At 38.7% G+C, this 17,314-nt stretch overlaps 1 protein-coding gene across 4 annotated transcripts in view; it reads right to left on the bottom strand.

The window, feature by feature from the left end:
* Positions 1-74: 74 nt before the first annotated feature.
* The window catches only part of grm3 (glutamate receptor, metabotropic 3), a 39,940-nt gene continuing 22,700 nt past the window's right edge, over positions 75-17,314 (bottom strand). For 3 of the 4 annotated variants that reach the window (XM_026927501.3, XM_026927502.3, XM_053234927.1), the window contains 3 exons: positions 6,064-7,139; positions 3,865-4,042; positions 75-2,533 (listed from right to left, as the gene is read on the bottom strand). In XM_026927501.3, coding sequence (XP_026783302.1) covers positions 2,457-2,533; positions 3,865-4,042; positions 6,064-7,139 — 1,331 coding nt within the window. In that variant the 3' untranslated portion in view covers positions 75-2,456. Of the gene's footprint in view, positions 2,534-3,835; positions 4,043-6,063; positions 7,140-17,314 lie in introns of all 4 variants that reach the window. The other variant, XM_026927503.3, reaches the window with a different exon arrangement.

The following is a 17,314-nucleotide window of genomic DNA, read 5'->3' as shown; positions in this document are numbered from 1 at the left end:
TTTTTTTGCCCAGGAGTGTATATAAGCCTGTAACCAAAAAATGGACAGACAACAGATATACAACAACAGTAGGTTATTATTTATTATATCATCATATCCTTGTTATTGCACACACTGCACCATGGGTACTGTTCTATTGCTTTGTGTTTGACCAGAGTTCAAAAATTCAACACAGGATTCCTTAACAATACGTTACACTGTATATAAACTGGGAGCATACAGATAGACAGAGGAAGACAAACGCCCCTCTGCAAGAGTGTTGTATCAAATCCACACCTGGCACACTGGATCCACACGTAAATGTTCATCATAACAGATCCAAATCCAAGTCACAATCAGAAGAGCATTACTTGTGATAAACCTTTGACTTCAGCCATAAATAAAAATGTCTGCTCATTTTTATGTAGAATATTTTTGTCAACTCTGCTAGCAACGTGACATGCAGGAAGAATCAGGGAGTTGCAGATTTTGGGAGTGAAAGGTGCAAACCTCATTGCAGATAGGCCTCAGACTGCTGAGGCTGGTGGAGCACTGAGGGAAAAAAAAAAAAAAAACGCTGTCCATAATCCTACACTTTTTTCCTTCTGCATACACACATAGTCTGCTGTACTTTCATTTCAAGCACCAACATTCTATTTGTGCTTTACATGTCTCTCTTGCGTTGTCGACACTTACCAGTTCACACTGGGATTTAGAGAATATTTTACAATACAGATTTACAGTAAAATGGACAACATTCCTGGATTCATATGGATTCATTCCTGCATGTTGTTCTATAATAAACGCAGCTAGGATGAAACTTGCTGAGTATTCTCTGAAAAGTATATTTGTGTGCATGTATTATCTTACTGGAAGACAAAGTCCATGTTGTTGATCTGGCAAATGACCTTTTCCCCCATAACTACTGTATTACTATATAACTGTATTTATTTTAACCAGAAGCTATTTGTAGCCAGGTGAAAATAAAATGTATACTATTTGCACCGATCTTTTTGGCCAGTTTCTGTGTACTAGTTGGGTCTCCATATTGCCACCAGTCTGGGAGTTTAAGGGCTAACACTTGGCCTCAGGTTTACTCAATAATAAGACTAATGTTAGCTAGCTTTTTTAGGTGTTAATTACAGCTGCTACTGAAGAGGTGATGTTCACAAATTAGTAGCCTAATTTAAACCACAGCTACCTTAAGCAGGCAGTTACTGAGGATTAATGAATGAATGAATGAATGTGGTCTCCAATGCATACCTGTAGTCTCGGTTTGATTCAGTTACATCCCAATCTGTTAGGTATGCACCCTTTTTTTGTCATTTAAGGGTGCAAATAGTTATATGTACCTGGGTCCAAATAGATTCTTTTACTTTAACGTTCCATACCATTACATTGTTTGTGCTTAATGTCACAGCAGTAAATCATGAACGCGCCATTTCTACATCAGTGTTGCATTTGCCCCAAGTTATTACATTCCATTTCTAAAATTGTAAAACTTAAAATGTACTTTGTCTTTAACACTTGAGTAAACTGTCATATGAGATGATTGCATGCCAAAGCAAGATTAAACACAGACCCAAGCCCAGTGATATGACTGCACATTTCAACCTGTCACATAAAATGTACCCCCCTCCTTCAAAATGTAGAAATGTATAAAACACTCAGATGTAAAAAATAATACACATGTAAAAAAAGTGGCTCAGCAACCCCTAAAGGTCTAGAGGAAGCTTTCATATCAAACTACTACACACATGATAAGGCACAAAGAGCCATTAACACTGGATCACCATTTACACTCCCTCCTGTCTCACCAAGCACTTTATGCATTGCAGAAATACCACATTTGTAAAGGTTTAACAATCAGAAGCACTTTGTGCATGCTCTGTGAGAAGCAGTTTATGAAAAGCACTAGCGGACGATATGAAAGCTTACTAAAAGGACTGTGAGACTTCCCTCCTCTGGTCAGCCACTCGTTACACTCCCGACATCAACTTCACTCCTATAATACTATCACCTTGTGTGGTTAAAACTGTCAGTAAGACTATTTACAAAATATACAACATAGAAATACATACAGAATAGATTGTTACAATGAGGCCTACAAAAGAAAATGACCAGGTTTGTCCAGTATTGCAGGCATAGCCACTCAACACTTTCCCTTCAGTAATAAATTCATTATAGTCCAATGGTGAAACATTTTATCATAGTTTTTACAACAAACATAATAAAGCTATCAAAAAAACAAAAGGTCTCCAAAATCACCCTAGAAATGTTTTATAGTTTTTTTTGCTCCTCTGTTTCTCTACAACAATTTCAGTTAATATGTACAAGCCCTAGAAAATAATTTAATAATAATAATAGTAATAATAATACACACTTTCTACACACTGTGGACAGGAGGAGTTCTTGGATGGAGCACAATGTGTGCTGATTGGCTAACAGTCGCTAAAGAGCAAAACGTTGACGAGGGGTCACAGAGAGGAAGTGGTGGAGTCGACGATCTCTCTGCCGTTACACACCGTCGGAACACAGTGGCCACTCACAGATGCTGCAGAGAGAGAGAGAGAGAGAGAGAGAGAGAGAGAGAGAACGAGAATCAGAGAGAGAATCAGATAGATAGATAGATCAAAGAAGAGAAAATAAAACACCACAATATTAATTCAGCTAACTACAGTTTAAAAAGCAAAAAAAGACTTTTAGACTTTTTCCTCCACTGCTCATCCATCTCACCTTCTCTCACTCCTCCAGGATAAATAGTCTCTCCTTTTCTTTGTGTCTGTCATATTATTTATGAGAAATAAAGTATAAATAAAGATGAAACTGTTTACATGATTTGTTTTTTTTTGCCTATGAATTAATCATTAGAGTCAAGGCACTGGGCTCTGCTTGGGCCTGTTCATATTCAGCAGCGGGAATTACTGTTCTCTTCTCAGCTCCAGGATATAAACGTCTTCATCAGGTGACAATACTGATACACAAATTATGCCTCACGTAGAGAAACCAATAATTAACAATCACTGCAAGCTGCTTATTTAACCAGCGGAAGCAGAATCTGTTCAGCCTTTTGTGATACCTGTTATTGTTTCTTGAAATGAATCTCACAATTCTCCCTACAAATAATCCAAGATGAAGTGTTGCTTGTTAATTTGGGAGCACTTTAGAGTGGCATTCACGACACATACATATGCCTTTCCTGACAAATCTACTGTACCTAACATTTATGGTATAAAAGGCTTATTACAACAGGCAATGTCAACAGGCAATGTCATTAAGGCTGCTTTAGTCCCTTTGAGCTAAGTCACATGACAAATGTCATGGATGTTATAAGAAAAAAATGTACATAACTGCCATTACAGTGTCCTGGGATTGTTATAATTATTTTTTAAAAATCATATAGATATAAAACATGCTTTACTTAAGGACCAGAACTCTGGTGGACATCACATTAAGAAAGGGAAATGCATTTTTTTTTTTTAAACTGATACTATTTATTTTATCATGTACAAACTTTTGCATTCAACCAAAATACCAGGTTAATATTATAGTTTCGGTTAGTCAAGGCAAGAAGTCAAATCTTACATCTCTGTTGAAACTATTTGGCTGACACCTGGAAAGGAACCTAATCAGCTTTCAAGCTACCCAGATGAAAAATTAAGGTAATATTTGAGGAGTCCATTAAACCACTCATTTGTAATTTGTACAACCTCATGAGGAAGTGAACTTGCTGAAATAGCTCTTGTACTATATTGGTTCATATACAATGTGCAATGTAATCACAAAAAATCAAATATGAAAAATGATGATCTGGGATATTTCTTTATGCAAGCTCTGATAGACTGTGTTCTCTTACTGCAATAGAAGTCTTTGATGGCTCCTCACCGTGTGACGCGTAGGTAGCAGGTGGACCACTGACGCTGAAGCGGTTCAGGTTGAGCCGGTGACTGGTTACGTTTTTCTGGGGTTGGAACATGATGATGTGGACTTTAGGAGCAAACATGCAGCCCAGTACCACAAAACCACTGAGACTCACCGATATACACATTGTGGTGGTCTGAACCTGGTGGAGAGACAGTGACAGTTCACTCAATACTTCAAACACCTCCACAGATACTTATAATCATGCTGATCATCAAATGCTATTAGCTGAAGTAGAATAAGGGGAGTTGCATTGAACAGTGAGAGTGATTGAGTGAACATGGGGGATAATTACAATGGTAGTTAACACTGTGGCTGCATAAATAGTGTTTGATTAGATGTTATTTGGACATCTTCCATTAACAGGCTAATCTTCTCCCCTGAAGGTTTGATTTTCTCTTTTAGTGCCTCCCTGCCAATCTTTCCTGGATTACAGCTATGACTGAAGAATAGACAGGAACTGAGGACACTGAAATGCAACAAAGGGTTTCCCCTTCAATGATGACCTCAAGTAAAACCCTGTTAGAAAGCTAAAAACCCCTAGCCATTCAAAGGACCCTTGAGGAACCTTTTTTTCTAAGAGCATAGAAAAACCCTATTTTCTAGGAGTGTGGAGGGTTTAACCTTTAAATATGGTCTCAAGAAGAATGTTTACCTATCCAAAGAACCACTAAGAAACCCCCTATTTTCTAAGAATGTGGAGAAATCCTGTTTTCTATTATTGTGGTGGAAACTTGGTGTCTAGGAATGTGGAGGAAACCTGTTTTCTAGGAGTATAGAGGGTTTCCCCTTCAACTACGGTTTCAAGTAGAACCATGTTAGAAATTTAAGAACCTTTACCTATCCAAAGAACCACTGAGGAACTCTATTTTCAAAGAATGTGGAGAAATCCTGTTTTCTAAGAGAATAGAGGGTTTACCCTTCAAATATCATGCCAAGTAGAACCCTTTTAGAAATGTAAGAACCATTAACCATCTAAAGAACCACTGAAGAACAGTATTTTCTAAGGCTGTAAAGGATCCCTGTATTTGATAGTACGGAAGAAACATGTTTTCTAACATTGTGGAGGAAATCTGTTTTCTAAGACTGTAGAGGAACCCTATTTTCTAAGCGTGTGGATGCTTTCACCTAAAGGTGAATCAGGGTCCTACTTGAAACCAACTTTGAATGGGAACCCAGGGTTCCTCAAGGGGTCTTTGGATGATTAAGAGTTCCTATCTTTCTAACAGGGTTTTACTTGAGATCATCTTTATAGGAGAAAACCCTGTTTTTATGAGTGTGGATGCTTTCATATTGAAGGGAATAAAGGTATGGTAACTGTTTCAGTTTATCTTTAGTTTGAGTACTCCACTGGACACATGGCATAATAGCAAGCGCATGACACTATACGTGACTTTGCCCCTTGTCTCAGCTCTTGATAGTGGAATTGGTATTCCTTCACCTGCTTTGTTCTGTCTTCCTCTCTGTCTTGTCTTTTTCTCAGCCTGGTCATATCTCTAAAGTCTCGCAGTGGTTCTACAGGCGTCAGCACTCTCTGTTACAACTTCGTGTCTCAGAAGACCAGACCCTCTCTTACAGAAATGCTCTTTTTTCCTCACTTCATTGACTGTAGCCTTGAAAGACCCACAGAACAGACTGAGCAGACTGAGAAATGTCCTGCTCACGTCAGCAGGTCATGTGTCTATACAGCAGTGCGGAGTTAGAGAGTGTGACTTCTGACTGTGTATGCAATCCATATGATACATGACTAATTATCTGGGAAATGCTGATGAGCTTCATTCCTTGCAGTCCACTAATATTCATTATGAAGGGCTGACTGATTCTGTGCCATGTTTATTGGGGATTTAAACATCTCTCTACTTTTTTTTCAGCTAATTCCGTGCATCCTTTGTGTGTCCTAGGATGTTATACTATTGTTTAGGCATGCATCTATGCTTTGGAAGTACAAATAATTCATTCATTTATTCATCTGCATTAACCTGTTAGTTGTGGTGGAGCCTATTCCAGGAACTCTGAGCATAAGCAGGATGCAGCCTGGATGATATGCCAGCCCATCACAGGGCATTGGCAATACAATTTCCTGATAATTTCAATAGCCCTGCTGATTCAGTAACATTTAAGTCAATTCAGTTAATCCCTTTTCAGTATACAGACGGCACATACCCTGTAGTCACTAGATGTGACATAGAAGATGGGCAGGAAGGCAAGCCAGATGATGCAAGTGGTATACATGGTGAAGCCGATGAACTTGGCCTCGTTGAAGTTCTCAGGGCACTTGCGGGTCTTGAAGGCGTAGACAGTGCAGAGCACCACCAGAACAACATCGTAGCTGAGTGACAACAGCATGCTGGAATCCCGTACATTGCATTTGAGAATGACCGTCTGGCGCTTCTCAGGCAGTGTGAAGCGCCGAGTGCCAGGCACCTCCAGCAGCAGCCACATGGACACAAGCAGAAGCTGGACAGAGATGAGTGCCAGGCAGATGAAGACCTGTGAGCTAGGGCTGATAAAGCGTGGTCGCTGTACACCACCATCTTTCACACCACTGAAGATGCGGGCGATGCGGTTGGTCTTCGTCAGCAACGCTGAGTAGCAGACTGCGAATGAGGTTCCAAGGCCAAGACGCCGCAATGCACACACTGCCGGTGAGGGCTTGGCAATAAAGACAAAAGTCATGGAGTAGGACATGAGGACTCCAAGAAGCAGGATGTAGCACAGCTCCCGGCCAGAGGCCTTGACCAGTGGTGTTTCATTATGGCGGATAAAAACGGCAAAGACTAGTGAAGTACAAATAAAGCCCACGCAAGCAATAGAGACAGGACCAATAGCCCAGGCATCCTCCCACATGATGTAGTCCTCAGGCAAGTCATAGCAACCACTCAGGTCTGCCCGAGGCCACTGGCCCAAAGCACAGGGTGCGCAAGTGAATTCATCTGGCAGATATTCATAGGGCTCGCAAGGGGTGCAGATCCAGCAGCAGTACTCCCCTGCTTGCATCTTCTTCATCTCATTTGGAGCACATGGGTCACTGCATTGTGAGGTGGGTACACCTGTTCCACGTGGCCAGCCAATCAGGTACTCATTAAGAGAGAGCGTTTCTGCCCATTCGCCAACATGGATGTAGCCAAACCGGTCGTTACCTGGCATTCTCTGGTAGTTGAAGATGTTGTATCGGCCCATGCCATCTCCATATTGATCAAACTTTACCATGTTTTCTGAGCCAGGAGGGGAGAATGGAGCTATAGAAGAAGAAAGAGAGAGGGAGAGAGAGATAGATAGATAGATAGATAGAGAGAGAGAGAGAGAGAGAGAGAGAGAGAGAATGAGCAAGGGGAAGAATAATAAAAAGAGACATCAGGACAGAAGGCTAAATTGGATACCAACCATAAATATGTAACTACAAGACTGTTAAAGAAAGAGAAAAGACTGTGAGTTTCTGCTTTGCATGCTTCTTATTCACAACAAAGAAATACCACAAAAGGAAAAATGTGTACTTCTCTGTGTCTAATACTGACTTCAATTATAATCAGTAAGCGTTACAACATGGCTGCAGGCACACAAAGCAATTAAACAGTAGGCTGCTAAAACCATAGGGGAGCATAATGAACCCCCATGGTTACACATTCTAAACAAAATGCCAGTATACTGAAATAGGACTTACTATAAACAGCACCATCAGTCTGTGAGAGCAAATGCATTCATGGTATAAAGCATTTGCTTTAGACTTTACAAGCTCTTTCATTGTGTTTGATTGTATATGCCATTTGGCTTACGTGAGTTATGAGATCTCTCCTAAACTTGACACCCACACAATGTCACACTCTCTTAGGACACACAGAGGTAGGAGGTAAGTGTTTTTTTTTTCGGTTATCGTATAATAGAAGTACAAACAGCACAAAAGCCAGGTGAGATACACAAACTGAGTATACTACACTAGAGGATACTAGACCACTGACTAGGATGATATATGAACATATCCAGGTTTGCTAGCATTAGCCAGATGTTGTACAGACACAGGAGCTACGTCCAAATCTACACTCCTATTTTGTAGTCAAGTCCAAAAAGATATTGCAGAATATTCAGGAATTTTGACAGTTGAATGGAATAGGTGGTGTCTATTCTGAAGTGATCATGACTATGCCCTTCGCCCTCTGAAGACTAATTAACAAATGGACTGAGCACCAAAAAACCCCCCACACCGCCACCCATTTCAGAAGCTGATGTTCACTTGTAAATTTGAAGAGGCAAAGAAATCCAAATGCATAAAGTCTGAGCTGTAAACCAACACTTGGAAAAACCCAGGGGTAGAAATGTCAGCGTTCTCAGTACAGTCTTTGAATTCTCTCTGACAGTTCCTCAACCTCAGCTACATCACTCGTAATTAGTCTCAACTAGAGCGGCGCGCCTGCACAATTATTTTTGTTTGTACCTGCCTGTGATATTTTATAATGAATTTAGTTGGTTTTACTTTCCAAAATATAAACAAACTAGCATCCTAATTTAAACCAGTTTGACCTTGACCAGGCATTCCCGCAAGCTTCAGATCCGACAGCTAAAAACCTCCTGTGAGATCCTGATGCACACCTCTACTCTCAAGCAGATACACTATGTACCTTTCTGACAAGCTTTCTAAAAAAACTCACCAAAAAAAACTAAAACCCTGAATAGGGCATCTCCTATATGTATCTGTATTTATATCCATATAGAACATCATCTGTTCAGCCTGAATAATGTATTTGTATTTGGTTACATCACTATTTGGGTTTAATTTAGAGTCTGAGGTGATAAACAGCTTGAAGTAAATCATCTTGTAGTTAGCATAATTCCAGTTTGACATGAAAACATTATTAGTGCTATGTATAGGTAACAGTGAATGTACATAGCAAAGCACTATATGTACACATGGATAACAACCAAGGTCGTAGTCATGGAAACAGTTACCATAACAAAGGATTGAAAAGTGATGTATCCCCTGTCAACACATTCGTGCTTCAGAGCAAAATAAACAAATCAACTCAGTTAGATAGACAGTTGATATTTCAGTCTCGTGGAGTAAAGGGATGTGCTGGAAAATCACACACTGTGGAAAAAAAAATGCTGCATCTGAGGCTGTGAAATATTTCTGTAGTGTACCAAGAGGGACAAAGAAGTGTAAAACCTCAGTTCATATGATGATTATGTACAATGCAACGAAAATCTTTCGGTCTATTATGAGAAACATGGACATGAGTGCATTAAATGGCGCTTAACACTGGTCTCAGGAAAGTCCGCATGTGATTTATCACTTCAAGCATAATTGCTCTGAGGGGAATGATGACTCGTCAGATAGGGAAAAGAGGTTAGGCATTATGAACCCCATCCATCACGATGATAATATCAACTTGAGCACTCACACACACATGCACATACTGTACAAATGCCCACATGCGCACACACACACACACACACACACACACTTTCTGACACTACATGTACTCCAAGAATGCAAGAATACAATCCCCACATTTCAGCACTTCATCTTACTAGAACAAATTAACCTTTAGTTTATCTGTTCATCTCATTTTACATCATCAACACTTAGCATTAATCTTTATACTCAGCAGACGCTCCACACGCCCTCAGATTAAGTAATCAGCATCTGGTAACAGGATAATTACCTTTAATAAAATTACTCACGACAAACACAAATTGCAGTTAATCAGCTTGCACTGAGGCTCCAGGGGAAGTGGTGAACATTTTGTAAAGCATCAAAAGCTTCTTGATACAGGGCAAGACAAAACAAAGAGGATTTACATTCCTATTTATCAAAATAATGTTTTATATGATTAAAGTATAATAAGTGTATTATCAGGATAGCAAGTGAAACTTTATATACAGTTGAGTGCGAACATTTGCATACCCTTGACAAAAGGCAATTTACACTATTTACAGACATTTAATGTGTTAGGTTTCACAGACCTTTTACTGAAGTTTCTTAGTTATCACTAAGAAAAATACAAGACTTTAGAATTATAAGGCTCTGCCTTTTTTATGGTATTGATATGCATACAGATTGAATCTGTATGCTTTACACCAAAATGGTGCTTAAATATATGAACATTATTTACAGCATCAACCAACAAATTAGAAACAGAATCACTAAACATATCACAGATACTGCCATATAAACATTAATATGCTTCATGGTGGACTTTTCCTTTAAGACAGCGAGTAAAAAAAATCAAAACCAGTTCATAAGTTTGCATCTCCCTTTCTGAATATGATATATAAATATATATTCTGGGATAATGTGTATGCCCAACCTCTTTTGTATCTTCTGAACAGCTTTTGATCTTTCAGTTGTAATATTCATCCTTCATACTTTCTCATTCTTTTTTAACTCTGCCAAAATGCTGGGCCAGTCTTTTCTCGTTCTTCCTGACATCTCTGTAACTCTGCCAGATGTCATGCACTGGCTTATTTAAATAAAGTCTGGAGACAGAGTTTGTCAGAGGAAACCTTGATTTCTTTATTCTTGGGACTGCTCCAACTTTTTCGTAAGGGCATGGAGCTAAATGGCATGGAGAGTGATTGTAACTTTGACTTGAGATCTGGGTGACTTCTGCTTTGCACTAGTCAACCAGGAGCTCTAATTAAAGAGCCTTGGATAGAACTTGTTGAATACAAGGGAGGAGACTGGGAAGTGGTAGGTGTGAAGAGATAGAGAGAGAGAGAGAGAGAGAGAGAGAGAAATGGGAATTTATAGGATGTTAACTAGTTTAAGGTGTGGGAGTTTAGACAGCTAAAATCTTGGTTGCTGAGGACAGCAATCTTGCAAATATCATTATTAGGACGGCTAGTAATATTTCCCCAATTACCTGTTGTGTTGAAATAAATGTCACTAATATCTCCTGCAGTAACAAAAAAAAAATATTGTCAACACAAAACTAAAACTGTCTCACAATCAGAAGATGGAGCTTCATTCATGATCTTTCTCCTATACTTAAGTTATTTCATAACTCCATTTTTCTGGGTACAATTACATTTCATGTTTAACGTATTGGAATTTTTTTTGTAGATACTATATTGTAAAAATAGAAGTACATTTTCATTTTTCCCCACACCATGTGGTGTGCAAACTGCACTCAATTGTAGCTATTGATCTGAATGGAGCTGGAACAACAGTACAGTCTAGGTGAGAATAAACATTCACTGTTTATACACAGTTTGTCTAAGAAAATAATGAATTATGCATCCAGCTGACAGTGTTCTAGTAGTAAATGTTGTTCTAAGTAGGCATGATGAACCACAGCAGTGGAATGGAGCTCAAGGTATTATACCTAACAGAAAGAAAAAGAAGGTACATAGAATAGTAGATGATGTTAAGAGACTATGTGGAGATAATGATGGATTATTATACATACTGTATATACTAAGCTATTGAGTACACAGACACAAACATAGCTTAGCAGAATTTTTTGAAGGTCATCTCCTCCTCTGAGAAAAAAAAAAAAGAGTCAAACACTGTTCTACCTTTAACAAAAGTATACAGTTTTTTTCTGTCACATAGTCACACAAAATGAGTGCCACTTTTATTTGTGTCATAATTGCTCTCTCTCCCTCTCTCTCTCTTCCAAAGTACTGTTTGTCAGGTCACTTTAAACTCCTTACACTCCATGGTGACATGGTGCCCTGTTGCCTGTCAGTTTTGTCATGCAGAAACTGAGCTTGTGCAATCAGTGACTCAGGTTCCATAACATCTTACAAGTGGTGAGGAATAAACGACTCTCACAGCTCTAACAGCCAACTCTCACATCCTCTCACTCCTCCACACAATCTCCATTCAGACTTGTTAGTTACATACCACTGAATATATAGACAGGTGACAAATTAAAGAAAAAATATTAGCTCTGTTATGTTGTAGGGAGCATTTATTTTTGATGACATGCTTTGGGTCCACTTAGAGGGAAAATTTACTGCAAATCAATACAAAGTTATTCTGACTGATCACCAGTATCCTATGATGAAACATTTCTATCCTGATAGGAGTGGTGTTTTCCAGGATGACCCCGCCCCTTTCCACAGGGCACGAGGGCTCAGTGACAGGAGATTTTGGAGTGATGTATTAGTCCACGCTCTCTACCATCATAGTCAAAACACAAATTAAAGAAATATCTTTTGGAAGAATGGTGTTCATGCCTCCAGTATGGTTACAGAGACTTGAAGAATTAATGCCAAGGTGCACTGAAGCTGTTTTGGTGGCACAACACCTTACTAAATCACTATATTGGTTTTTCCTTTAATTTGTCACCCATCTGTATAAGTTTTACACTAAAATATAACATTAAAGTGTAAAAATATACAAAGCCCAAGGTCTTGGTATATCAGCCCTATTAATGTTGTGCACATACAAAACATTTTTTTCTCAATATTCACAATAGAAATAATATAACACCAGGAATAGTCGAATGCAATTACCAGATATTTGAAGAGATAAAACAAACACGAAGCACAGCCCATAAGAAGGTTAATAAAAACCTTTGTTTTTGTTACTCCTCAGTAGCAGAGGTGACGCTTGAGTGCAAACAAACTCTACAACTTCTTGGGTCACCGGTTATACACGGCAAAGTGCCTCAAACTCAGAATGTCTAGGAAATAAGTATATTCATGGTAATCTTATATTCAACACTTCCCTTAGTGGCAACATCTTGCATCACTGAAGCTGCACCTGGGAACGTGTCTCACTGCTGATATCAAAAAATAACGCTCATTCTCTGAGCCAAGATCATGTTCCAGTGGAAAAATGCTAGCCTAACTTGCGCTATATGATCAAATAAAGAAAACAAAATGGCTGAGGAAACCCACATTAGCAAGTCACAGCTGAGAGTGTTGAGTTCAGTGACGTTATAGCTGATATTCCAGGGTAAGACACAAGAAAGGATATGCATATGTTTAAGATGGATTATTATTATATATACATACAGTAAAATACCATAAATGACTGGAATGTGTAAAGAAATGGTTTGTAGTGAAATTAGGTGGAAATATTACAGTGTGAGGGATGAAGGATGACATGGAGGTGTTCCCACTGTACAGCTCCAAGGTCCCTGGTTCAATCCTGCGCTCAAGTTACTGACTGTGCAGAGTTTCCACCTGGTTCTCCGATTTCTTTCCCCCTCACAAAAATATCATGGTAGGTGGACTGGCGACAATAAATCGCCACTAGGTGTTTCATGAGTGTGTTGCATCCCATCCAGGATATATTCCTAACTCATCCCTAGCGTTCCCGGGAATCCACCGCAACACTGGTAAGGATAAAGTGGTTACTGAAAATTAATGAATGAATATCGTAGTAATGGGAGATTGATGTCCATTCTCACCTTGTACTAAAACGTGAGCTGTATCTGAATTGCTTCGGTATATACGAAAACAAATGATAATAGAAATGAAATTGAAATGCAAGGTGCTTAAAAAATTAGAAAATAAGCTTATAATAAGATTATTCCAATGTATCCCACAAGTTTTAAAAATGGACGAGTCTCTTCCTTGGAGACAAAATGTCTAATAGCTTTGTAGGGTGTCAGTGCTTTTCCAAGAAAAAATCATAAAATTTCTACAGAAACAGAAATATGTCCTCAGCAATGTAAATCGTCTGGTCAATAAAATCCATCTCTGGCAACCCTTTATCTGCTGTGTTATTTATTAGTTTAATTTAGTGCATTTGCTGAAACATTCAGACCTGGCTAGCTATCCATCACTCCATATTGCACTCTGAATTGGACAAAAAGCTGGAAATGCAAATTTTTCATTATACAGATAACAAACCCAGGTACTCATTAATTATTTAATTAAATAAATAAATAGGCACAGAAAAAGAGAAATGAAATATGAACGATGGTGTTCTATCTTCACCTGAAGAAAGATGACTGAACGAGTGTGTGCAAGTGTATTATTACAAATTAAATAGGTAAATTTACAACCATTATAATATAAAACTATTTTCCATCATCTGCATAGTTGCAGTGAATGATGTCTAAAACAAATTCCTACCAAACACATTCACATCCACTCATTTCTGAGCTCATGGATCAGTGTGTGAATGTCTAATCGTTTCTGGTGTATTTATGTATTCTGTATAAGAAAGGACCAATTTTATTCTCTCAGCTTAGAAAGCCATATTGTTTCACTACTGCAGCAAACTTTTTCAAAAGACACAAAACTATCCTCGCATTCCAGACATGAGGCATTATAACCGAAGGTTTACACAGCACTCATTAGACGCTCTGACTAATTGAAACACGAACAGAATCAGAGCAGCTGCATAGACTCATTTATGCTTTTTATCTTGCTTTTATGAGATGAGGCCTTGCTGTATTCAGCATAAACACTCATAATCTGGAACAGTCCCCGTCAAACTGCATAACGGCATAATGAAGCTGGATTTTAGTCAAACAGTTAGTCCAAGTCCTTAATGGCATAATGAAGTTGGATCTTATGGAGTCTCAGATTGGGTGGGAATATGCCATGGGGAAGCGATCATGGTTAACAACAACAGATGGTATCTGACGGCCATGTTTGTTGTCATGCAAATCACAATGAGCCTCGTTGCCAGTGACGACACCTGATCATTGAGCTGTTCAATACAGGGTTGAACATTAGCAGTGGAAGGCACTAACAATGCTACTTTACTGCTAGCAAAGCGACTTTTATGCTATACTGCCATTCTTCAAGTATCCACATTGTTCATTAAAAAAAAAAAATTAAAAAATGCAGCTTGTAAAATAAATGAAACATTTGCTTATGGGTTTGTTTATATATAGGCTTGTAGTTTACATACACTACATTAATTAGGCAAACATACTGTATGTGCTTACTGTAAAATTACACTGATTCATTATAAACAGCAATTAATTGCAAATCAACAGTAAAATCATTTAAGGTTGATAATAACTGCAGATGAATAGCAGATTCTGAAGAACGTTATTTTCGCAAGGGGAATGTAAAAAGGCATCCTAGGGAAAGCAGCTGAACTTATAGGGAATAAGAAGAGTCTGCTGTAAGAGAGGTATTTCTTTACACAGTCTGAATATGTCATTCAAAGAGCTGTATTTGTTGTGATGACACTTATTTTTCTGCCAGGTGATAATCCATAAAATTTTATATTTGCTTTTGACAGAATGTTACTCTAGGATGTAATACGAAACGGCACAGATTCAATAAGTGACTTGTAGACAGCAGTTATAACGTCTTCACTTATGTTAAATCTTCCCAGATTTCTCTGAACATTGTGGATCTTTTTTTGTGTTGTGAATCAATCTCCATGCCTGGACCACCTCTTCACATGAACTGAATGATCAGATCACGAGACAAGGCACATTTGACCCCATTCAGACCTGTACTCACACTAGCTCTGTTCACTCATGATGGATCTGAATGGGGTTCAAATTCCCACCTACACAACCTTATTTCTTTTCCACAGAGTGTCTGCTGGTGCTTAACAGTCTTAATTTGTCTTTTTATATGTGACCGGGTGGAAAACTTTTGCAGCATGTCACACCTACATATGGCAGCTCTAGAACAACGAACACGCTTACTGGTTAAATCCTGTCCACTAATCACCCTGAAACTCACTGCAGGCTGTGCCATTAGTTTTTCAACAGACCATCCTGAAGCAACTTGATGGCTTGGAGAATTTTACAATGATTACAAAATGTCTCAAAAATAGTTTTATGTCAACTAATAAAATGCAGGTAAGCAATATATGCCACTTGGGAGATGCCTAAAGGATGACTACTCCCTTTTGTTTTTAATAAATATATGATTTTAGACTTTTATTTCATGATAAGTGTTACATAATTTACATTTTTTTCTAGCCATAGAATATACATAAATAGATCATTTTGAAGTATTAAGTGTTTTATATTCAGAGCATCATTAAATGTCTTAAATTACATTTGACGACATTGAAAAAGTCTCTTACTGCATACTGTCACAAGGCCAAGGCAGACTGATGTAAATAATCTAGGTGTGTATTATCAAGCTTAAAAACTAAGCCAGGTGTAATGAACAGAGAATCCAACACCCAGTATTGCACACAGAAATGACAAAATCTCACAAAGTGCTGCCTGAATTGGTATAAATACAAGGAAGTAAATGAGGGTTAAGAGAAAACAGCTGAATTCCATAGGCAGGTGAGTGAGAGTGAACTAATGTCTGGACTGGATTAGATTGTGGATTTGTGGTGGCTCCTGGATTAGCACTGGATTCTGACAACCTGTTTCGAGGCTTTCAGCGCACTGATACCCCTACCACAGCACCTTATTTTTAGTAATATTCAGTTTCAGAGAGCGCTCCTCTAACCACATAGTGAGTGCTTCCACATACGCAGAATAAAAGAGTTGTCCATTAGAAATCCCACAAGTGCCATGCCTATGCAGATTTGAAATGATTGCTGTTTTGTGTTATTTCACTGGTGTAAATTAAAAACAGTGCAGGAGATAGGAAGCAGCCTTAGGGGGGGCATTTGGATTTTATAGTCAGCATAAAACCATTTACCACATGCTGTGCCCTGTCACGTAAAAATTTTTGTATCATCAAGTTGCTTCAGGATGGTCTGTTCTAACTAGGGATGTAACTGAAACACAAGAAATACACAAACACATTATTTGGAATGAACAGATAATGTGTTTTAAACAGATATAACTACAGATATGAATAGCAGGAACACCGAGAACACCAGGAAGGTTCAAATGGCATCTGGTTGAGATTAGAAGTGTGCATCAGGACAAGGATTTTTACTTTCATGCAGTCTTGAAATGAAGGTTGTGGGACAAGCAAAGGCCACATTCATTAACCTCTCTGGTCAGGGTTAGTGTGATTTAAGTTAGGCTACTAGTGTGTTTATACTTTTGGAAACAGAACAACTAAATTTGTTATGGGTTTTGGATTTCACCAATTATGAACTGATGTTGATGAGGCTGAGAAACCGTCAAAGCCAGAATTCACACATCATACTGACAGTGAAGGCATTTCTACCTCTGTTTTTTCCCCCACTGTTTTCCAGTGTTTCCAGTGCCATAGTGGTAGGGTTCATATTTAATAAAGAAAAGAAAGAAAACCACTTCTGGTTTACACCCACTTGGGGTTTAAATCTGAATACAGCCACAGAGATGGATATTTGGCGCACTAAACAGACACAGATACAGATAATCGCACTGCATTACACCCCTAGTTCTATCCTAGTGGGGGAGTCAAGGAGGTTCACAACTTGGTATCCTGGACTCCACATTTTAGGCAAACAGCAACGATCCCAGGTTGTCCTCCTTGTTTGCCAGGAGCCATGCTTAAGCCCTACAAACTATCATATCATGCTGCCAGGTTATCCCTTACCTCCACAGAGACCTGCTGGCAAACTGCTCTCTCCATGGCTCAATAC

The sequence above is a fragment of the Pangasianodon hypophthalmus genome, chromosome 6 (assembly GCF_027358585.1).
Source record: "Pangasianodon hypophthalmus isolate fPanHyp1 chromosome 6, fPanHyp1.pri, whole genome shotgun sequence".
In the NCBI taxonomy this organism is placed as follows: domain Eukaryota; kingdom Metazoa; phylum Chordata; class Actinopteri; order Siluriformes; family Pangasiidae; genus Pangasianodon; species Pangasianodon hypophthalmus.
Note: the sequence above shows the minus strand (reverse complement) of the source record. Positions and strands in the feature narration are given on the sequence as shown.